At 43.0% G+C, this 25009-nt stretch overlaps 1 protein-coding gene across 3 annotated transcripts in view; it reads right to left on the reverse strand.

Annotated features, from left to right (window-relative positions):
* The window catches only part of LOC112229318 (trafficking protein particle complex subunit 9-like), a 319826-nt gene that overhangs the window by 291923 nt on the left and 2894 nt on the right, over positions 1–25009 (reverse strand). For 2 of the 3 annotated variants that reach the window (XR_006080512.1, XM_042310184.1), the window contains exons 5-11: positions 13231–13376; positions 12779–12916; positions 11797–11823; positions 10168–10289; positions 9172–9297; positions 6458–6674; positions 2836–2979 (exon numbers count right to left, since the gene is read on the reverse strand). Coding sequence is in view for 2 of the 3 variants with exons in the window: in XM_042310184.1 (XP_042166118.1) it covers positions 2836–2979; positions 6458–6674; positions 9172–9297; positions 10168–10289; positions 11797–11823; positions 12779–12916; positions 13231–13376 (920 nt within the window). In the remaining variant the exon portion in view is untranslated. The remainder of the gene's footprint in view (positions 1–2835; positions 2980–6457; positions 6675–9171; positions 9298–10167; positions 10290–11796; positions 11824–12778; positions 12917–13230; positions 13377–25009) is intronic. The other variant, XM_042310185.1, reaches the window with a different exon arrangement.

The raw sequence follows: 25009 nt of genomic DNA on the forward strand, positions 1-25009 counted from the left end.
TCCACAGATTCTCGATTGGATTCAGGTCTGGACTTTGACTTGGCCATTCTAACACCTGGATATGTTTATTTTTGAACCATTCCATTGTAGATTTTGCTTTATGTTTTGGATCATTGTCTTGTTGGAAGACAAATCTCCGTCCCAGTCTCAGGTCTTCTCAGGTTTTCTTCCAGAATGGTCCTGTATTTGGCTCCATCCATCTTCCCATCAATTTTAACCATCTTCCCTGTCCCTGCTGAAGAAAAGCAGGCCCAAACCATGATGCTGCCACCACCATGTTTGACAGTGGGGATAGGGTGTTCAGGGTGATGAGCTGTGTTGCTTTTACGCCAAACATAACGTTTTGCATTGTTGCCAAAAAGTTCAATTTTGGTTTCATCTGACCAGAGCACCTTCTTCCACATGTTTGGTGTGTCTCCCAGGTGGCTTGTGGCAAACTTTAAACAACACTTTTTATGGATATCTTTAAGAAATGGCTTTCTTCTTGCCACTCTTCCATAAAGGCCAGATTTGTGCAATATACGACTGATTGTTGTCCTATGGACAGAGTCTCCCACCTCAGCTGTAGATCTCTGCAGTTCATCCAGAGTGATCATGGGCCTCTTGGCTGCATCTCTGATCAGTCTTCTCCTTGTATGAGCTGAAAGTTTAGAGGGACGGCCAGGTCTTGGTAGATTTGCAGTGGTCTGATACTCCTTCCATTTCAATATTATCGCTTGCACAGTGCTCCTTGGGATGTTTAAAGCTTGGGAAATCTTTTTGTATCCAAATCCGGCTTTAAACTTCTTCACAACAGTATCTCGGACCTGCCTGGTGTGTTCCTTGTTCTTCATGATGCTCTCTGCGCTTTTAACGGACCTCTGAGACTATCACAGTGCAGGTGCATATATACGGAGACTTGATTACACACAGGTGGATTGTATTTATCATCATTAGTCATTTAGGTCAACATTGGATCATTCAGAGATCCTCACTGAACTTCTGGAGAGAGTTTGCTGCACTGAAAGTAAAGGGGCTGAATAATTTTGCACACCCAATTTTTCAGTTTTTGATTTGTTAAAAAAGTTTGAAATATCCAATAAATGTCGTTCCACTTCATGATTGTGTCCCACTTGTTGTTGATTCTTCACAAAAAAATACAGTTTTATATCTTTATGTTTGAAGCCTGAAATGTGGCAAAAGGTCGCAAAGTTCAAGGGGGCCGAATACTTTTGCAAGGCACTGTATGAAGCCTGTCTTTATGAAGACTACCTATATGAAGCCTACCTTTATGAAGCCTATGAAGCCTACCTATATGAAGCCTACCTATATGAAGCCTACCTATATGAAGCCTACCTATATGAAGCCTACCTATATGAAGCACACCTTTTGAAGCACACCTTTTGAAGCACACCTTTGAAGCACACCTCATGAGTAGCAGACCCTTTACCTTTCTTCCTGTGCTAATCAAATGTGCCTAGACCTACTGTCAAGGTACCAGGTTGTTAGCTAGCTAGGTAACATGACTGAACAACGGTGTTTGTTATCAAACCAATAATTAGCGGGCCGGGATGAGATTAAAAGCGGCCCGCGACATGGTTTGTGAAATGATATGAAAAGCACGCAGGAAGAAAGAAGTTAACTCTGGTTATAGAAGTCTTGTTTTTTTTTACTATTTGAGCTCGAGACAAGCATGCCTGTCGCAAAGCTGTTCTTCCCTACTGGTACTGCTGCATGACAGCGTACCTGCAAAGCCTATACTTAGACTGGCCTCTGCTCTTGGTTATACCAGGGATGAAATTATATACAATATATCAACTTTGCTCGCTCTGCTCCAATATATCAAATGTAACAGAAGACTGATCAGAGTCTCCATCCCCATTTGCCATCAGGTCTAATTTATATTCAAAACTGATGGAGGAATAGATGCAGTTAGAGTGGATGGGGAGAAGCAGGTGAGAGAGGGCTGGTAGGAGACACTGAGAAGCAGGTGAGAGAGGGCTGGTAGGAGACGCTGAGAAGCAGGTGAGAGAGGGCTGGTAGGAGATGCTGAGAAGCAGGTGAGAGGGGGATGGTAGGGGACGCTGAGAGAAGCAGGTGAGAGGGGGATGGTAGGGGACGCTGAGAGAAGCAGGTAAGAGAGGGCTGGTAGGGGACGCTGAGAGAAGCAGGTGAGAGAGGGCTGGTAGGGGACGCTGAGAGAAGCAGGTGAGAGAGTGCTGTAGTGGACGTTGAGAAGCAGGTGAGAGAGTGCTGTAGTGGACGTTGAGAAGCAGGTGAGGGCTGGGAGGGACATTATTGGACTGGTGCATCCAAGAGACTAGTTGCTGTTGCTTAAAAAAAATGTACTGAACTTTTAGCATTTTATAACAGGCACCCGCGGGTTCTTTAGATCGTTAGGGCCGGACATGTTGGTAGTATTATATGAAACGGTACTACAGTATTCTGAAATATTGGTAGTATCATATGAAACGGTACTACAGTATTCTGAAATATTGGTAGTATCATATGAAACGGTAGTACATTATTCTGAAATGTTGGTAGTATCATATGAAATGGTACTACAGTATTCTGAAATGTTGGTATCATAAGTATCATGACGTTTTGGTTCTGTGATATTATTGTGGTACTGGTATACCGTGCAACACTAATTCCTAAACTAGAGCTCGTCAGGCTAGTAACTATTTTTATTCCGTACATGTAGAAGTTTTCTCCCATGCATCTGTTGACACTTAAAGGGATGAGAGTTGACATTGATGAGAGTACACTCTCAAAGACAATGGAGAATGTGACCGTCTGGGTTTCGGTAGCCGTGTGTGTGTGTGTGTGTGAGTGTGTGTGTGAGTGTAGGCTGACCTTTGTCTGAGAGCAAGTCCAGCATGGTCTGGAGCAGAAAGGAGAGGTGGCGGACAGACAGGCCGGGGTTTCCCATACGACGTGATGCGTACACCAGCTCATGGAGCAGACGCACCTGTACCGCCGCCCAGCCACGGTGGGAACCTGGAGGAGAGGAGAAGATTATTTTACTGTCCCGTGTAAATTCATTTCCAACTAAAACGTGTCTTCTGCATTAACCACCCAAGCCCCTCTGTGAGACACAAACAGAGGTTGGATCAAAGGGCAGCCACACTACCGCACCTCTGCAGCTGGTTTTAGGGATTACATGCCTTGCTCGAGGGCACAACGGCATTTAGGATTTGAGAGTGAGTGGGATCCTCCAAACATTCTCACACCAGAGCGGCGTGAGATTGGGAGCTGTGCAGTGTGGCGTTGACTTCAGGTAATTAGTGTTCTGCAGCAGAAAACACATCAGCAGACATCTTAATAACCTGCTAGCTTTACACTGGTGTTCTGGGGAGCATGGATGGGTCTCAGCGTTACGTAACATTACATTCTCCACAACCCCCCACCATTCCCCAGGCTATACTCAAGGCTGTCAGGGCTGGTGCACTGAGGGAGTGGGGAGGGAGAGAAGGGAAAAAAAGGGCAAGAGGAGGAGGAGAGAGAGAGAAGGGGAAATAAGGCCAGCCTACTCAGAGGTTAATAAGAATCAATTGTTCCCTGAGCTATACAGTCTGCGGAGCTCATAAAATCTTGACCAAGATGCGTGTCCGTTATCAGTGTTCTCTGTACTGGGGGATTATATTATTATTAAATAAATAACCAAATGTTATTCATTGCTACCGACTTCTGTCATCTGCAAAAATGATATTAATGCAAATCTTTTCTAAGCCATTTCCTCCTCCTCAGTGAAGCTGCAGCGCCCACTAAGCAGCCTAAATATAGCAGCATCAACCTGTCTGTAACATCATGTGAAGCTACCGCTGCTTATCTGAAGGGCACCAACACAGAGGAGAGGATAGGACACACAGTGGCCCTCTCTCGTTCTTCCTCTCTCGTTCTTCCTCTCTCGTTCTTCCTCTCGTTCACTGTCACTCTCACACCCCTCTCTTTCTGTATCAAAAGACCATGAACGCTGGAAGCTTTGTATTCACTCCTTAATTGCTAAATAAAGGTGTGCCAAAACCTCTTATTCTTGCTCTCCCACCCTCTCTCCCTCTCTTTCACCCACCCTCTCTCCCTCTCTTTCTCCCTCCCTCCCTCTCTTTCTCCCTCCCTCCCTCTCTCTCTCCCTCCCTCCCTCCCTCTCTCTCCCACCCTCCCTCCCTCTCTCCCACCCTCCCTCCCTCTCTCCCACCCTCCCCGCTCTTTCTCCCCCCCTCCCTCTCTTGCCTCTCCCCCTCTCTCCCCTCCCTCCCTCCCCTCCCTCTTTCCCCCTCCCTCCCCTCTTTCTCCCTCCCTCCCTCTTTCTCCCCTCCCTCCCTCTTTTCTCCCCTCCCTCCCTCTCTTTCTCCCCTCCCTCTTTTTCTCCTCTCGACTCCCCTCCCTCCCTCTTCCCTCCCTCCTCCCCCCTCCCTCTTTCTCCCCTCCCTCCCTCTCTTTCTCCCCTCCCTCTTTTTCTCCTCTCGACTCCCCCTCCCTCTCTTTCTCCCCTCCCTCCCTCTTTCTCCCCCTCCCTCCCTCTCTTTCTCCCCCTCCCTCCTTTCTCCCTCCCTCCCTTCTTTCTCCCCTCCCTCCCTCTCTTTCTCCCCTTCTCTCTCCTCCCCCTCCCTCTCTTTCTCCCCTCCCTCCCTCTCTTTCTCCCCTCCCTCCCTCTCTTTCTCCCCTCCCTCCCTCTCCTCCCCCTCCCTCCCTCTCTTTCTCCCCTCCCTCCCTCTCTTTCTCCCCTCCCTCCCTCCTTTCTCCCCTCCCTCTCTTCTCTCGACTCCCCTCCCTCTCTTTCTCCCCTCCCTCCCTCTCTTTCTCCCCTCCCTCCCTCCTCCCCTCCCTCCCTCTTTCTCCCCTCCCTCCCTCTCCTCTCCCTTTCTCCCCTCCCTCCCTCCCTCCCTCCCTCCCTCTCTTTCTCCCCTCCCTCCCTCTCTTTCTCCCCTCCCTCCCTCTTTCCCCCTCCCTCCCTCTCTTTCTCCCCTCCCTCCCTCTCTTTCTCCCCTCCCTCCCTCTCTCTCTTTCTCCTCTCGCTCCCCCTCCCTCCCACCCACCCACCTCCCTCCTTTTCTCTCTCCCCCTCCCTCCTTTTCTCTCTCCCCCTCCCTCCTTTTCTCTCTCCCTCCTTTTCTCCCCCCCTCCCTCCTTTTCTCTCTCCCCCTCCCTCCTTTTCTCTCTCCCCCTCCCTCCTTCTCCTACAGCTAAATGTCTTCTTCTGTGGTATTTGCAAGGCAATATTCAAGGTGTCGTGGAATCCAATTAGCATCACCATGAGAATGACACTCTGCCGCACAATCCTCACCCTGTCACACAAACACACACACGCACCACCCTGTCACACACTGCCTGCATCAAAAGGCACTGTACATTCTGGTAGGAGAATTAACAGTTCCCTGTAAGGTGATGTCTGATACTACTGTCATCCCCTTCTGTCATTTAAACATGAACAGTGCAGCAGGGATTAAAAGCATGGCAGCTAAATGCCTTTTTGTGAGTCTGTGGTCTTTGAAACAGTGTTAACTCCAAACCAAATGAGAGAGAGAGAGAAAAAAAGAAAGTCTTCTCAACCTGATAAAGAAGAGAGTACTGAGAGGGCTCCCTAGCCAATTAAAAACCAATTTGCTTGTTCATTTCTCTGCCGGCCAGCCCTGTACCAGGCCGTGTTGGAATACACTATTGAGCCCCATTTCCTCTCTGATATTAGCCTCCTGCACCAGGGGCCTGGCCAGCTCTCTTCTCCTCCCAGCTCAATAAACTTCCCACTGATACCTCTCCTCAGGCTCAGAGGCCTGGTCGTAGTAGGAAGTCCTGCTGTCTTATGAGGAACATTTATTTATTTATTTTTCTGCTTTGTCTTGTAAACAAAGTTAGGGAGGAATATATCCATAGTCAGACAGACAGATACACACTTCACTCCCAACTACACTACAGCATAATTGTTTGACTACCTCTCACAATTGTTTTCCACAGCAGTGAAGTGGAGGTCAACAACAACGTCTCTCTCTGCCTGACAGAAACTCTTCTCAAGTGGGTGCTTGAAAGAGGATCACAGTAGAGATAGAGGACTCTGAATGTTTTCTCTGTCAGTGTTTCTTTTATGCTCCAGTCCCTCGTGGTGGAGTGGGTTGAGCAAGGTGAGGGTCAAGAGCCTGCAGTGCACAGCAGCTTATCCTAAGGACCCTGAGAAAGTGTTTTTTTTGTGTGTGTGTGGAGCAGAGGTCTGGGTCAGCGCAGGTCTCAAATCAATTGTGTGTCTTTTTGCGCAAAGTGGTGCCCGGAATACGTATTACCCCTGAGAAGAGCTCTTGAAGAGAAGATCCTTTAAATAATGCTCAGAGCAAGGCAATGTTATTCAATCTCTTGCTAAGTACTGACCTTACTGAAACAGATATCTGTGCTTGTGTGTGTGTTTTTATTGATAATATAAAGTTGTAGGGATCACTCAACAGTGTATGGGACAGTTTTGACACACAAGGCATATCCAGTTGGGTACCTTTGCTGAAGTCTTTGGGGTCGAGGCAGAGGCTGTATCCAGACAGGGTCTCCAGCAGCAGCTTGTAGCAGGCCCTCCAGCCAGGCTCTGGGATGGTGGGGGCCACACACTGCATGGCTGCTACCCGCTTGAAGAAGGCTGACTTACGGTGGAAACCAATCAGGTGGTAGAGCTCAGAGAGGATGCTGTACCGCTGGATCTTCTCTTCCTCTGACAGCTGAGAAAACAGAGATCATTGTTTGGTTGGTTGGTTGTTTGTTGGTTAATTGGTTTGTTAAGATGTTAATTGGTTGCTTAATTGGTTTGTTAATTTGTTGATTGCTTGGTTAATTGGTTTGTTAATTAGTTCATTGCTTGGTTAATTGCTTGGTTGTTTGGTTAATTGTTTGTTTGGTTCATTAATTGGTTGGTTGTTTGGTTAATTGGTTGGTTAATTGGTTGGTTGGTTGGTTAATTGTTGGTTGTTTGGTTATTTGGTTGTTTGGTAAATTGGTTGGTTGATTGTTTGGTTGGTTGGTTAATTGGTTGGTTGATTGGTTGGTTAATTGGTTGGTTGGTTGGTTAATGGGTTGGTTTTTGGTTAACTGGATGGTTGATTGGTTGGTTGGTTAATTGGATGGTTGGTTAATTGGTTAATTGGTTGGTGATGGACTGATTTTATTACATTGAAAAACTATTTAAACCACACACATGGAAACACTGCATTTAAATCGAGACCACCCGTACCTAAAATGTCAGACTTACAATCAGTCATGCGTGCATACATTTTATGTACGGGTTGTCCAAGATTTGTTTTATGAGTCAAATTGAACTTTTACAGAGATTAATTTGGAAATAAGCTGCATAACTTGTTTTACTGTCAAGGATTTATAATAATAATAATATTTTATTCCATTTAGCAGAGTTGTTTTGTGGGTTTTTTACCCCTTTTTTCTGCCCAATTTCAATCTTGTCTCATCGCTGCAACTCCCCAACGGGCTCAGAGGCGAAGGTCGGGTGATGCGTCCCACAAAACATGACCCACCAAACTGCGCTTCTTAACGAAATCCAGTGTGTCAGAGGAAACACAGTTTAACTGACAACAGAGGTCAGCCTGCAGGCGCCTGGCCTGCCACAAGGAGTCGCTAGAGCACAATGAGCCAAGTCAAGCCTCCCCCCGGCCAAACCCTCCCCTAACCGGCACGATCCTGTGGCAATTGTGCGCCACCCTATTGGTTGGTGATACAGCCTGTGATTGAACCCAGGTCTGTTGTGACACCTCTAGCACTGCGACGCAGTGCCTTAGACCGCTGTGCCACTCAGGAGGCCCGAGCAGAAGCATCTGCTAATAAATGTCATATATTATTATAAATCCTTGACGATAACACAAAGTTATACAACTTATTTCCAAACAAATCTCTGGAAAAGCTCAATTTGATTTATAAAACAAATCTGTGGAAAGGTTATGAGAATGATCAGTCACTGCACAATGAAAAGAAGGTGGTGGCACACTGGCAGAATCGTCCAAGACACAACTAAGATTTCCCTCCAAGAGAGACAGGCCTACAGAGCAGAGCACACTGTGTGACTGCCTGAATAGAGTCCCTCGCAGGATGGCCTTAGGCACCTGTCAGAGGAGCTTTCCTTTGTGTCAAGTTATGGGACCTGTGTGTTGGCAGGTGATCCTCACACAGGCAAGCAGCAGTGACAGGTGCCTGAGTACAGGACCTGGGGGTTGACAGCCTCTATGGGACCTGGGGGTTGGCAGACTCTATGGGACCTGGGGGTTGGCAGACTCTATGGGACCTGGGGGTTGGCAGACTCTATGGGACCTGGGGGTTGGCAGACTCTATGGGACCTGGGGGTTGGCAGACTCTATGGGACCTGGGGGTTGGCAGACTCTATGGGACCTGGGGGTTGGCAGACTATGGGACCTGGGGGTTGGCAGACTCTATGGGACCTGGGGGTTGGCAGACTCTATGGGACCTGGGGGTTGGCAGACTCTATGGGACCCGGGGTTGGCAGACTCTATGGGACCTGGGGGTTGGCAGACTCTATGGGACCTGGGGGTTGGCAGACTCTATGGGACCTGGGGGTTGACAGACTATATGGGACCTGGGGGTTGACAGACTCTATGGGACCTGGGGGTTGGCAGACTCTATGGGACCTGGGGGTTGGCAGACTCTATGGGACCTGGGGGTTGGCAGACTCTATGGGACCTGGGGGTTGGCAGACTCTATGGGACCTGGGGGTTGACAGACTCTATGGGACCTGGGGGTTGACAGACTCTATGGGACCTGGGTGTTGGCAGGCAGTCCCTTTGGTTTCCCATAGGGCAAGGAGTTTTTCCTGACTATATGATCTAGGTAAAACTCTGGACCCTGGTTAGACGACAACTGGGGCCCAGAGTTTTTCCTGAATATGAGATGTAAACATGGGACTTGACTAGGTAAAACTCTGGTCCCTTACAGTGTGTTTGCGACCAGTATTTTATTTATTTTACCTTTATTTAACTAGGCAAATCAGTTAAGAACAAATTCTTATTTTCAATGATGGCCTAGGAACAGCCTGTTCAGGGGCAAAACGACAGATTTTTACCTAGTCAGCTCAGGGGTTTGAACTTGCAACCTTCCGGTTACTAGTCCAACACTCTAACCACTAGGCTACCCTGCCGCCCCAGATATGATGGTTCTCCCCCCCAGAGAGGTACATTTACATGTCAGGTGAGGTCTTACCTGTCCCAGGTTGATGTAGACAGCATTCTGGAGGAACTCTGAGGCCTCCATGGCCCTCTTCTGAATGGCTAGCACCCTGACTGCCTTCACACACGCCTCCAGCTCTATCACACCTGCATTCTTATACTGGGGGAGGGATGAAGGAGAGGAAGAGGGGGAGGGATGAAGGAGAGGAAGAGGGGGAGGGAGATGATAAGAACAGACACAGCCCAGGATCAGCATAAGGAAAACAGTGGCAATAACACACTGCAGAGTTTCAGAAGGTCTGCTGGGATGTTATGGATGTTACGCATCAGTGTTTTATCCCAATCTTTTAGGTTTGTTTGTTTGTTATACTTACTGTGTTATAACTGTAAGTATAGTTACTAATAGACTAACAATGCAATTAACTAATGTCTAGTCTTGATGGCAATGATGCTCTACATTTTTGGGGGGGATTTCAATTGTTGAGGTAATATGGCATTTGAGATGGCCCCACACTTCCATTTGGCTAATTGTAACAGACAGTGACATCATACCAGCTAAGCTTTCCAATGTTGACCCTAGTGCACTCAGACATATTCTCCTGTAGTCAGCATGTAGTAGTTTGTTTACAGTGTGCACACAGCCACCCTCTGCTGCAGCAGACTGCCCAACCATCACTGATACCTAGTGAGCTACTGTCCCCTGATGGATATGTTGAGAACTGCAAACTGGATAGTGGATAATGAAATACTGTCTGCAAACAGCATCGGTCTGCAAGGCGCAAACACTGAACCTTCTTGTTGAAACGTTGCATGTAAATGAAGTCTGTAGGAGCATTCAACAGTGTGTGTGTCTGTTTATTTCCTAGGATTTATATTTTTTGTACCCTGCAGATGAAAAATAGCTAGATGTAAGTACAGTGCTTTTGAAATATTCTTGTCCATTGCCTTGCCATAGCAGGAGATGGAACAAAGTAGATAGGAGCATTCAATAGTGTGTGTGGGAAAAACTATTTCTTATCTTTTCCAATACCTTTCCATAGTAGGAGATGGCCTCCTTGTATTTCTCTATGATGTCTTCAGGACCCAGGCAGTTCTTGGCCCGACCGATTTCACTGCTGGTGTCTGCACTGATCCCATTGGCTGTGAGTGCACCTGAGGGTGGAGAGAGAGAGAGAAGGGAAAAATGACATTAATGACTGGGAATATTGTCAATGTTATCAGACCCATCCACCACTTGGCTCTTCACATCCATGCATATGGCCAAAGTCACAACAATCAACAATGACATACTCAGAAACTGAGTACAGCTTACCTGAGCACACACATTTAACGCAGCGTCGACAGGCGTTTCAAACACTGAGATATCAAGACAGCGCTCAATAACTGCCCTGCATGGCATTCACTTTGATATGGAAATACAAAACAATCTATAAATAAAAGGCCTTCACGGGTCACTGCGCACTGTTACGTGATCAACATGTCATCATGTGCTCAGTAGTTTGGAGCGCTTCAATTGAAATAGGAGTAGTATCTCTCATACACCTATGTGATTTGAATACAAATTTTGTATTGAGAAAACTTTGCCTAGAAACGGCGCTAGCTGGGTCCATAGCAACGGTGTCGCGGCGATGTCACTATGACACAGCGTTACATGTGAATCATAAGACTACTCTGGGATCACACACACATACTAGAAATGTATACACTCACCGTACTGTAACTTGGTTTGAATAAAAACATTGCTAAGTGGTCCTCTTTAGCTCAGTTAGTTAAGAATGGTGCTTATAGCGCCAGGATAATGGGTTCGATTCCCGGGACCACCCATACGTAAACATTTTGGGCACACACGACTGTTAGTCGCATTGGATAAAAGCATCTGCTAAATGGAATATATTACCTTTTTTAGTTTTTTATTTAAGGTGTTTGAAAAATGTGCAACATGTTACATCTAGACCCAGAACTAGACACTTTATACAGACACCTTGGATTGCATGGTTTAGTAAAACCAACCCCAGTCTCTAAAAAGGTAAGATATAAGAGCTACATTTCTGCAGCATATCCTACTGATAGGTTGGCCAAAATGCCTCACACTGAACAGTTCTACATTGTAACTTGAGGCTACAGGAAGAACAGACAAATAGCTTGGACACCCCAATCAGCAGTACTACAATACCAACATCGCCACCCTCTGGTGGATGTCTGAATTAGTTTAAAATCTAAATCGGAGGTTATAGTGCTGAATATAAATGTTGTTGATTATGATTTTAAATGGTTACTATTCATTGATTAGAAGAGGTCAATGACGTAATGAAGCACGAACACCCAACAACATTAACGCTGACAAGAACAACAGGAATACAACCCCTGCCTTAAGAGGGGGGGGGGAAATATCAGTTTTGATTTACCAGTGGTGGAAACAATAAAACGTTGGAATCAAATGTAGTGCAATGGGTTGATAGCCTGGTCCCAGATCTGTTTGTGTTGTCTGGCCTTAGTTGGTAAGACAGCACAAACAGATCCGGGACCAAGGTTGTCGTCACAAAAAGCATAAAACCAACAAGTAAGAGGGAAAAGAGCCACAGCAGGCAAACACAGAGAGGTGAGATGTCTAGCTAGGAGTAACGCTATGCAGGGCGGCCCTGTTAGTGTCATACCATACCTGCGTCTATGAGTACCTCCTGCGCCCCTACGGTAACACACAGAGACAGACACACAGAGAGAGAACGCAGGTTCACACAGTGCAGTAAGTTGCTGAAAGCATAGTTATTCCCCAAACGTGACGCTTCTTAGACGGTTCCTTGTGACTTTCCCCATCGGTCCCCACCGTATAGTGTTCTATTTCAAATGACTTCAGTAATAAACTGAAGCAAAATATGTGTGGTTATTTAGGGGTTAAAGTAGTTGACTTGTTAATAATATGAAGTAAAGACATGGGTGAATGGAAATATGATATGAAATACTGTTCAGAACAAATGGGTTCGGTTGTGGGGGCCACCGGATCTCTCAGGTAATGTTGTCCAGGGCACAGAACAACAGAAGCAGCTGGGCTGAGAAAAGCGTAGCAAAGCTTGTGTTGTCATAGTACTAAGCCATACTAGCTGCAACTGCTTGGGCCACACGTCAGACAGCCAGGGAGATCGCTTCCTTCCAACCATCCTATAATCACAGCTCATTCAGAAACCGCCAGACATCTTCCACTGTCCCACAACACAAGTTCTTTAATGAGATATTACACTAAAAACACCTCCCTCCCCATAAACACCACAACCTTCACATAGTAAAATACAATCCACATTACAACCGTACCTCCAAACCCTCCTCTTCAGACGTACAGACAGCTCCCCTGGGGGCCCCATACCACCACACTTTTAATTTGATCAAATTCAACCCTGAGACGTGCAGAGACCCTCCCTGTCAATAATAACACCGGGTCTGTCTGTCTGTCCCCCCCCCCGACTTGGTTCTTCCTTCTTACCCATATGGCCAACTTGGCTTGGCCAAACAAGAAGTGAAAAAAAAAAAAAAAAATCTTCCCTTTCACTGCTTGAATACCTCGGGCCCATCACAAATATCCCTACCAAGAAGACCACCCCCAACCTCACACACAGAGAGAGCAAGCGAGAGAGAGGAGTGCTATTTACCTGGCCGGTGTCTCTTCCCTGCGTCGGCTGCTTGGCCCTGGCCATGTGCCAGGCTGGGTTCACGTCCAGAAGCCTTCCCTGCTGTTCCTCCAGGGTAGTGGAAGATAACAGAGGCTGAACACAAGCCCTCTAACGCAGCTGGAGAACCAGGACACAAAGGAGATGTGTCAATGAAACAGAATACCCTCCATTAGAAGTTGACTAAAGGGCATTCTGTATGTACAGTATGGCAAGGGTGATGATCCATCCTCCTGCAGAGCTACTGGGCTTGGCAGGATTTTGCTACTACCCTGTTGTAGCACCCCTGATTGCCTTCAAGGTCGTGGTGAGCCGCTGATTAGTAGAATCAGGTGTGGTATAGTAGGGTCGGCGCAAAAACCTGCAGGGTATCCACCCCTGCTTTATTGGATTTGAGAGTAGAGCAGGAGCCATGTCTTCCTCCCCAGTCTTACCCCCGAGCCACAGGAAGTCATTGACGGAGCGGAGCAGCTCCACTGCCATGTGATAGTGAACCAGGGCATCCTGCAACATGCCTGCCTGCAAACACAGGTCCCCAACGTGCTTCCTCATACGGCCCTGGCAACGCTTCTTATAGTGCCTAAGGAGGAGGAGGGAAAGAAACATCAGTCAGATGTCGTAGAGGTATCCATTTACAATACAACTGTCTACACGTTACAGCAAACAAGTATCCAAGTAGGGTTTACTTCTTACATCATTTTCACAAAAAAACATATTTTGTCTCTCTCGTATGGTTTCCAAAATAAAAGTCCTTTTAGCATAACGTATTTTCTTACCCAGGTCCCATTGGGTGCTAGCAGAGGAGACTCAGTGTTGAATGAATCTTATCAGTTACAAGTGGTGTGTGTGGGGTGGGACAGCACAAGCAAGGGAGACAGGGGTTGGGGAGGGGAGAACCCAATAGAGAAAAATCATCAGAACGACCCTGATCCTGAAGTTTAGCACATTACACACACAAGGATTGAAGAGCAGGATGACAACATCACCGTTTGTAATTCTAACAGAAGAAAAGGAGGCCAGTTCAAGACCTCTGTCTAACTCTTTACTGGAGCCTGAGATACTGGGAAGGTCTAGGGTCAAACCCTCCTAGTATTGTGTTACCTAGAGAACATGGGGTAAATGGGGTTGACTTCCATGTTATTAGTGAATTTATGGTACATTTGCTTTGCTCATATTGTTTAGATTCAGAATAATGAGTCGGGCCTAAACTATTCGGATGAAGACAAACTATGCCTGTGTTACCATTTGTTAGCCTAGTTTGTGAAATAAAATGATGAGCAATACATTATGTATGGTCTGCTTAGAAGAACATGGATACCACATTCAAAGTCATGCCTTCATAGCAGGTGCAATAATAAGCCTAGTTGAAGGTGATGCATCCCTCCATGAACCAAGGATATACGAGATCTATGTTAAAATGTAGTTGCAGCAGAACATAGTAGAATATATGACATCCATGGTAAAGTGTACTAGCAGCAGAATATAGTAGTAGATATGAGATCCATGGTAAAGTGTACTAGCAGCAGAATATAGTAGTAGATACGAGATCCATGGTAAAGTGTACTAGCAGCAGAATATAGTAGTAGATATGAGATCCATGGTAAAGTGTACTAGCAACAGAATATAGTAGTAGATACGAGATCCATGGTAAAGGGTACTAGCAGCAGAATATAGTAGTAGATACGAGATCCATGGTAAAGTGTACTAGCAGCAGAATATAGTAGTAGATACGAGATCCATGGTAAAGTGTACTAGCAGCAGAATATAGTAGTAGATACGAGATCCATGGTAAAGTGTACTAGCAGCAGAATATAGTAGTAGATATGAGATCCATGGTAAAGTGTACTAGCAGCAGAATATAGTAGTAGATACGAGATCCATGGTAAAGTGTACTAGCAGCAGAATATAGTAGTAGATATGAGATCCATGGTAAAGTGTACTAGCAGCAGAATATAGTAGTAGATATGAGATCCATGGTAAAGTGTACTAGCAGCAGAATATAGTAGTAGATACGAGATCCATGGTAAAGTGTACTAGCAGCAGAATATAGTAGTAGATACGAGATCCATGGTAAAGGGTACTAGCAGCAGAATATAGTAGTAGATACGAGATCCATGGTAAAGTGTACTAGCAGCAGAATATAGTAGTAGATACGAGATCCATGGTAAAGTGTACTAGCAGCAGAATATAGTAGTAGATACGAGATCCATGGTAAAGTGTACTAGCAGCAGAATATAGTAGTAGATATGAGATCCATGGTAAAGTGTACTAGCAGCAGAATATAGTAGTAGATATGGTAAAGTGTGAGATCCATGGTAAAGTGTACTAGCAGCAGAATATAGTAGTAGATTAGATCCATGGTAAAGGTACTAGCAGCAGAATATAGTAGTAGATACGAGATCCATGGTAAAGGGTACTAGCAGCAGAATATAGTAGTAGATACGAGATCCATGGTAAAGGGTACTAGCAGCAGAATATAGTAGTAGATACGAGATCCATGGTAAAGTGTACTAGCAGCAGAATATAGTAGTAGATACGAGATCCATGGTAAAGTGTACTAGCAGCAGAATATAGTAGTAGATACGAGATCCATGGTAAAGTGCAGGCGCCCCATGTCGCCCCCGGCAGATGCCACCTACACCTAAATCCACCATTGAAGATATGAGATCCATGTTAAAGTGTACTAGCAGCAGAATATAGTAGAAGATATGAGATCCATGGTAAAGGGTACTAGCAGCAGAATATAGTAGAAGATATGAGATCCATGGTAAAGTGTACTAGTAGCAGAATATAGTAGCAGATACGAGATCCATGGTAAAGTGTACTAGCAGCAGAATATAGTAGTAGATATGAGATCCATGGTAAAATGTACTAGCAGCAGAATATAGTAGTAGATATGAGATCCATGGTAAAGGGTACTAGCAGCAGAATATAGTAGAAGATATGAGATCCATGGTAAAGTGTACTAGCAGCAGAATATAGTAGTAGATATGAGATCCATGGTAAAGTGTACTAGCAGCAGAATATAGTAGAAGATATGAGATCCATGGTAAAGTGTACTAGCAGCAGAATATAGTAGAAGATATGAGATCCATGGTAAAGTGTACTAGCAGCAGAATATAGTAGTAGATACAGATCCATGGTAAAGTGTACTAACAGCAGAATATAGTAGAAGATATGAGATCCATGGTAAAGTGTACTAACAGCAGAATATAGTAGAAGATATGAGATCCATGGTAAAGTGTACTAACAGCAGAATATAGTAGAAGATACGAGATCCATGGTAAAGTGCAGCCCCATGTCGCCCCGGCAGATGCCACCAACACCTAAATCCACCATTGAAGATATGAGATCCATGTTAAAGTGTACTAGCAGCAGAATATAGTAGAAGATATGAGATCCATGGTAAAGGGTACTAGCAGCAGAATATAGTAGAAGATATGAGATCCATGGTAAAGTGTACTAGCAGCAGAATATAGTAGCAGATACAGATCCATGGTAAAGTGTACTAGCAGCAGAATATAGTAGTAGATATGAGATCCATGGTAAAGTGTACTAGCAGCAGAATATAGTAGAAGATATGAGATCCATGGTAAAGTGTACTAGCAGCAGAATATAGTAGAAGATATGAGATCCATGGTAAAGTGTACTAGCAGCAGAATATAGTAGTAGATACGAGATCCATGGTAAAGTGTACTAACAGCAGAATATAGTAGAAGAATGAGATCCATGGTAAAGTGTACTAACAGCAGAATATAGTAGAAGATATGAGATCCATGGTAAAGTGTACTAACAGCAGAATATAGTAGAAGATACGAGATCCATGGTAAAGTGCGCCCCATGTCGCCCCCGGCAGATGCCACCTACACCTAAATCCACCATTGAAGATATGAGATCCATGTTAAAGTGTACTAGCAGCAGAATATAGTAGAAGATATGAGATCCATGGTAAAGGGTACTAGCAGCAGAATATAGTAGAAGATATGAGATCCATGGTAAAGTGTACTAGCAGCAGAATATAGTAGCAGATACGAGATCCATGGTAAAGTGTACTAGCAGCAGAATATAGTAGTAGATATGAGATCCATGGTAAAGGGTACTAGCAGCAGAATATAGTAGTAGATATGAGATCCATGGTAAAGGGTACTAGCAGCAGAATATAGTAGAAAATATGAGATCCATGGTAAAGGGTACTAGCAGCAGAATATAGTAGTAGTATGAGATCCATGGTAAAGTGTACTAGCAGCAGAATATAGTAGTAGATATGAGATCCATGGTAAAGTGTACTAGCAGCAGAATATAGTAGTAGATATGAGATCCATGGTAAAGGGTACTAGCAGCAGAATATAGTAGAAGATATGAGATCCATGGTAAAGTGTACTAGCAGCAGAATATAGTAGCAGATACGAGATCCATGGTAAAGTGTACTAGCAGCAGAATATAGTAGTAGATATGAGATCCATGGTAAAGTGTACTAGCAGCAGAATATAGTAGTAGATATGAGATCCATGGTAAAGGGTACTAGCAGCAGAATATAGTAGAAGATATGAGATCCATGGTAAAGGGTACTAGCAGCAGAATATAGTAGAAGATATGAGATCCATGGTAAAGTGTACTAGCAGCAGAATATAGTAGAAGATATGAGATCCATGGTAAAGTGTACTAGCAGCAGAATATAGTAGTAGATACTGAGATCCATGGTAAAGGGTACTAGCGCAGAATATAGTAGTAGATACGAGATCCATGGTAAAGGGTACTAGCAGCAGAATATAGTAGTAGATATGAGATCCATGGTAAAGTGTACTAGCAGCAGAATATAGTAGTAGATACGAGATCCATGGTAAAGGTACTAACAGCAGAATATAGTAGAAGATATGAGATCCATGGTAAAGTGTACTAACAGCAGAATATAGTAGAAGATATGAGATCCATGGTAAAGGGTACTAACAGCAGAATATAGTAGAAGATATGAGATCCATGGTAAAGTGTACTAGCAGCAGAATATAGTAGTAGATATGAGATCCATGGTAAAGTGTACTAACAGCAGAATATAGTAGAAGATATGAGATCCATGGTAAAGTGTACTAACAGCAGAATATAGTAGTAGATATGAGATCCATGGTAAAGGGTACTAGCAGCAGAATATAGTAGTAGATATGAGATCCATGGTAAAGTGTACTAACAGCAGAATATAGTAGTAGATATGAGATCCATGGTAAAGTGTACTAGCAGCAGAATATAGTAGAAGATATGAGATCCATGGTAAAGTGTACTAGCAGCAGAATATAGTAGTAGATACGAGATCCATGGTAAAGTGTACTAACAGCAGAATATAGTAGAAGATATGAGATCCATGGTAAAGTGTACTAACAGCAGAATATAGTAGAAGATATGAGATCCATGGTAAAGTGTACTAGCAGCAGAATATAGTAGTAGATACGAGATCCATGGTAAAGTGCGCCCCATGTCGCCCCCGGCAGATGCCACCTACACCTAAATCCACCATTGAAGATATGAGATCCATGTTAAAGTGTACTAGCAGCAGAATATAGTAGAAGATATGAGATCCATGGTAAAGGGTACTAGCAGCAGAATATAGTAGAAGATATGAGATCCATGGTAAAGTGTACTAGTAGCAGAATATAGTAGCAGATACGAGATCCATGGTAAAGTGTACTAGCAGCAGAATATAGTAGTAGATATGAGATCCATGGTAAAATGTACTAGCAGCAGAATATAGTAGTAGATATGAGATCCATGGTAAAGGGTACTAGCAGCAGAATATAGTAGTAGATATGAGATCCATGGTAAAGGGTACTAGCAGCAGAATATAGTAGAAGATATGAGATCCATGGTAAAGGGTACTAGCAGCAGAATATAGTAGTAGATATGAGATCCATGGTAAAGGGTACTAGCAGCAGAATATAGTAGAAGATATGAGATCCATGGTAAAGGGTACTAGCAGCAGAATATAGTAGTAGATATGAGATCCATGGTAAAGTGTACTAGCAGCAGAATATAGTAGTAGATATGAGATCCATGGTAAAGGGTACTAGCAGCAGAATATAGTAGAAGATATGAGATCCATGGTAAAGGGTACTAGCAGCAGAATATAGTAGTAGATACGAGATCCATGGTAAAGTGTACTAGCAGCAGAATATAGTAGTAGATACGAGATCCATGGTAAAGTGTACTAGCAGCAGAATATAGTAGTAGATATGAGATCCATGGTAAAGGGTACTAGCAGCAGAATATAGTAGAAGATATGAGATCCATGGTAAAGGGTACTAGCAGCAGAATATAGTAGTAGATATGAGATCCATGGTAAAGGGTACTAGCAGCAGAATATAGTAGAAGATATGAGATCCATGGTAAAGGGTACTAGCAGCAGAATATAGTAGTAGATACGAGATCCATGGTAAAGTGTACTAGCAGCAGAATATAGTAGTAGATACGAGATCCATGGTAAAGTGTACTAGCAGCAGAATATAGTAGTAGATATGAGATCCATGGTAAAGGGTACTAACAGCAGAATATAGTAGTAGATATGAGATCCATGGTAAAGTGTACTAACAGCAGAATATAGTAGAAGATATGAGATCCATGGTAAAGGGTACTAACAGCAGAATATAGTAGAAGATATGAGATCCATGGTAAAGGGTACTAACAGCAGAATATAGTAGTAGATACGAGATCCATGGTAAAGTGCGGGCGCCCCATGTCGCCCCCGGCAGATGCCACCTACACCTAAATCCACCATTGAAGATATGAGATCCATGTTAAAGTGTACTAGCAGCAGAATATAGTAGAAGATATGAGATCCATGGTAAAGGGTACTAGCAGCAGAATATAGTAGAAGATATGAGATCCATGGTAAAGTGTACTAGCAGCAGAATATAGTAGCAGATACGAGATCCATGGTAAAGTGTACTAGCAGCAGAATATAGTAGTAGATATGAGATCCATGGTAAAGGGTACTAGCAGCAGAATATAGTAGTAGATATGAGATCCATGGTAAAGGGTACTAGCAGCAGAATATAGTAGAAAATATGAGATCCATGGTAAAGGGTACTAGCAGCAGAATATAGTAGTAGATATGAGATCCATGGTAAAGTGTACTAGCAGCAGAATATAGTAGTAGATATGAGATCCATGGTAAAGTGTACTAGCAGCAGAATATAGTAGTAGATATGAGATCCATGGTAAAGGGTACTAGCAGCAGAATATAGTAGAAGATATGAGATCCATGGTAAAGTGTACTAGCAGCAGAACATAGTAGAATATATGACATCCATGGTAAAGTGTACTAGCAGCAGAATATAGTAGTAGATATGAGATCCATGGTAAAGTGTACTAGCAGCAGAATATAGTAGTAGATACGAGATCCATGGTAAAGGGTACTAGCAGCAGAATATAGTAGTAGATACGAGATCCATGGTAAAGGGTACTAGCAGCAGAATATAGTAGTAGATATGAGATCCATGGTAAAGTGTACTAGCAGCAGAATATAGTAGTAGATACGAGATCCATGGTAAAGGGTACTAACAGCAGAATATAGTAGAAGATATGAGATCCATGGTAAAGTGTACTAGCAGCAGAATATAGTAGAAGATATGAGATCCATGGTAAAGGGTACTAACAGCAGAATATAGTAGAAGATATGAGATCCATGGTAAAGGGTACTAACAGCAGAATATAGTAGAAGATATGAGATCCATGGTAAAGGGTACTAACAGCAGAATATAGTAGAAGATATGAGATCCATGGTAAAGTGTACTAACAGCAGAATATAGTAGAAGATATGAGATCCATGGTAAAGTGTACTAACAGCAGAATATAGTAGTAGATATGAGATCCATGGTAAAGTGTACTAACAGCAGAATATAGTAGAAGATATGAGATCCATGGTAAAGTGTACTAGCAGCAGAATATAGTAGTAGATATGAGATCCATGGTAAAGTGTACTAACAGCAGAATATAGTAGTAGATATGAGATCCATGGTAAAGTGTACTAACAGCAGAATATAGTAGTAGATATGAGATCCATGGTAAAGGGTACTAGCAGCAGAATATAGTAGTAGATACGAGATCCATGGTAAAGTGTACTAACAGCAGAATATAGTAGTAGATATGAGATCCATGGTAAAGGGTACTAGCAGCAGAATATAGTAGTAGATACGAGATCCATGGTAAAGTGTACTAGCAGCAGAATATAGTAGTAGATATGAGATCCATGGTAAAGTGTACTAGCAGCAGAATATAGTAGTAGATACGAGATCCATGGTAAAGGGTACTAACAGCAGAATATAGTAGTAGATATGAGATCCATGGTAAAGGGTACTAGCAGCAGAATATAGTAGTAGATATGAGATCCATGGTAAAGTGTACTAACAGCAGAATATAGTAGTAGATATGAGATCCATGGTAAAGGGTACTAGCAGCAGAATATAGTAGAAGATATGAGATCCATGGTAAAGGGTACTAGCAGCAGAATATAGTAGAAGATATGAGATCCATGGTAAAGTGTACTAGCAGCAGAATATAGTAGTAGATATGAGATCCATGGTAAAGGGTACTAGCAGCAGAATATAGTAGAAGATATGAGATCCATGGTAAAGGGTACTAGCAGCAGAATATAGTAGAAGATATGAGATCCATGGTAAAGTGTACTAGCAGCAGAATATAGTAGAAGATATGAGATCCATGGTAAAGTGTACTAGCAGCAGAATATAGTAGTAGATACGAGATCCATGGTAAAGTGTACTAGCAGCAGAATATAGTAGTAGATACGAGATCCATGGTAAAGTGTACTAGCAGCAGAATATAGTAGTAGATACGAGATCCATGGTAAAGTGTACTAGCAGCAGAATATAGTAGTAGATACGAGATCCATGGTAAAGTGTACTAACAGCAGAATATAGTAGAAGATATGAGATCCATGGTAAAGTGTACTAACAGCAGAATATAGTAGAAGATATGAGATCCATGGTAAAGTGTACTAGCAGCAGAATATAGTAGTAGATACGAGATCCATGGTAAAGTGCGGGCGCCCCATGTCGCCCCCGGCAGATGCCACCTACACCTAAATCCACCATTGAAGATATGAGATCCATGTTAAAGTGTACTAGCAGCAGAATATAGTAGAAGATATGAGATCCATGGTAAAGGGTACTAGCAGCAGAATATAGTAGAAGATATGAGATCCATGGTAAAGTGTACTAGCAGCAGAATATAGTAGCAGATACGAGATCCATGGTAAAGTGTACTAGCAGCAGAATATAGTAGTAGATATGAGATCCATGGTAAAGGGTACTAGCAGCAGAATATAGTAGTAGATATGAGATCCATGGTAAAGGGTACTAGCAGCAGAATATAGTAGAAAATATGAGATCCATGGTAAAGGGTACTAGCAGCAGAATATAGTAGTAGATATGAGATCCATGGTAAAGTGTACTAGCAGCAGAATATAGTAGTAGATATGAGATCCATGGTAAAGTGTACTAGCAGCAGAATATAGTAGTAGATATGAGATCCATGGTAAAGGGTACTAGCAGCAGAATATAGTAGAAGATATGAGATCCATGGTAAAGGGTACTAGCAGCAGAATATAGTAGAAGATATGAGATCCATGGTAAAGTGTACTAGCAGCAGAATATAGTAGTAGATATGAGATCCATGGTAAAGTGTACTAGCAGCAGAATATAGTAGTAGATACGAGATCCATGGTAAAGGGTACTAGCAGCAGAATATAGTAGTAGATATGAGATCCATGGTAAAGGGTACTAGCAGCAGAATATAGTAGTAGATATGAGATCCATGGTAAAGTGTACTAGCAGCAGAATATAGTAGTAGATATGAGATCCATGGTAAAGGGTACTAGCAGCAGAATATAGTAGAAGATATGAGATCCATGGTAAAGTGTACTAGCAGCAGAATATAGTAGTAGATATGAGATCCATGGTAAAGGGTACTAGCAGCAGAATATAGTAGTAGATATGAGATCCATGGTAAAGGGTACTAGCAGCAGAATATAGTAGAAGATATGAGATCCATGGTAAAGGGTACTAACAGCAGAATATAGTAGTAGATATGAGATCCATGGTAAAGTGTACTAACAGCAGAATATAGTAGTAGATATGAGATCCATGGTAAAGGGTACTAGCAGCAGAATATAGTAGTAGATATGAGATCCATGGTAAAGTGTACTAACAGCAGAATATAGTAGAAGATATGAGATCCATGGTAAAGGGTACTAGCAGCAGAATATAGTAGTAGATATGAGATCCATGGTAAAGGGTACTAGCAGCAGAATATAGTAGTAGATATGAGATCCATGGTAAAGTGTACTAGCAGCAGAATATAGTAGTAGATATGAGATCCATGGTAAAGGGTACTAGCAGCAGAATATAGTAGTAGATACGAGATCCATGGTAAAGTGTACTAACAGCAGAATATAGTAGTAGATATGAGATCCATGGTAAAGGGTACTAGCAGCAGAATATAGTAGTAGATACGAGATCCATGGTAAAGTGTACTAGCAGCAGAATATAGTAGTAGATATGAGATCCATGGTAAAGTGTACTAGCAGCAGAATATAGTAGTAGATACGAGATCCATGGTAAAGGGTACTAACAGCAGAATATAGTAGTAGATATGAGATCCATGGTAAAGGGTACTAGCAGCAGAATATAGTAGTAGATATGAGATCCATGGTAAAGTGTACTAGCAGCAGAATATAGTAGTAGATATGAGATCCATGGTAAAGGGTACTAGCAGCAGAATATAGTAGTAGATATGAGATCCATGGTAAAGTGTACTAGCAGCAGAATATAGTAGTAGATATGAGATCCATGGTAAAGGGTACTAGCAGCAGAATATAGTAGTAGATATGAGATCCATGTTATAGAATGTGTGATGCTTCAGAAGAATTAGAGCATTGACCTTATTCACTCAGTCAAGCTCGGGTCAGGTGACAACCTCCCAATCATCACGTTCCTGAAAGCCTGGACAAACCTTTACAAGCACATAATAGAATAGATAGGCTATCCTCACTGTTTAAGTGAACCAACCTTCACAAGCCTCAGTCGTTGACGGTGTTCTGTGCTCTGCATGTCCAAACTAGCAGCTCCTTCAGAACTCTTGTTGTTATGATTTTATTTCATACAAAGTTGAGAGGAGTGATGAGTTTGGATCTAAGCAATGAACCCATGCACAAGAGCACTGGGGTAGGGTGTCGGGGCCAGGGCGGAGTGTCTCGTTTAGGGGTGGGCTTAAACTGGAACTAGGATGGGCTTAACTAAAGCGATGTGTCTAACAGCATCTCACCTTTTCACACGCAACAAACTCACAGGACAGTATGAAAGAAACAAATAAAGTAACCAAGATAAACAAAGAAAAAAGGAAAGAAGCAAAAATAAAAACAGATTTTTGAACGAGGAAATAAACACGCAACGTTGACTGTTGTCCTTAGCAACACTAATGTAATGACAAGGCTATCTAGACGATGGACATCACAGAGAAACACTGGGGTCAGACTTTTTCCAGCATTTTGTAACAACCAGCCAAGTAAAAACCATCTAACAACCTTTAGGCTAGACTTAATTATAATATAATAACACACAGAAATGAGCCTTAGGTCATTAATATGGTCAAATCTGGAAACTATCATTTCGAAAATAAAACATTTATTCTTTCAGTGAAATACGGAACCGTTCCGTATTTTATCTAACGGGAGGCATCCCTAAGTCTAAATATTGCTGTTACATTGCACAACCTTCAATGTTATGTCATAATTACGTAAAATTCTGGCAAATTAGTTCGCAACGAAACTGTTGCATATACCCTGACTCTGCGTGCAATGAACGCAAGAGAAGTCACACAATTTCCTTAGTTTAATATTGCCTGTTAACATGAATTTCTTTTAACTAAATATGCAGGTTTAAAAATATATACTTCTGTGTGTTGATTTTAAGAAAGGCATTGAAATGTATGGTTAGGTACATTCGTGGAACGATTGTGCTTTTTTCACAAATGGGCTTTTGTTAAATCACCCCCGTTTGGCGAAGTTGGCTGTCTTTGTTAGGAAGAAATGGTCTTCACACAGTTCACAACGAGCCAGGCGGCCCAAACTGCTGCATATACCCCGACTCTGTTGCACAGAACGCAAGAGAAGTGACAATTTCCCTAGTTAAAAGAAATTCATGTTAGCAGGCA

The sequence above is a fragment of the Oncorhynchus tshawytscha genome, linkage group LG31 (assembly GCF_018296145.1).
Source record: "Oncorhynchus tshawytscha isolate Ot180627B linkage group LG31, Otsh_v2.0, whole genome shotgun sequence".
Classification (NCBI taxonomy): Eukaryota; Metazoa; Chordata; class Actinopteri; order Salmoniformes; family Salmonidae; genus Oncorhynchus; species Oncorhynchus tshawytscha.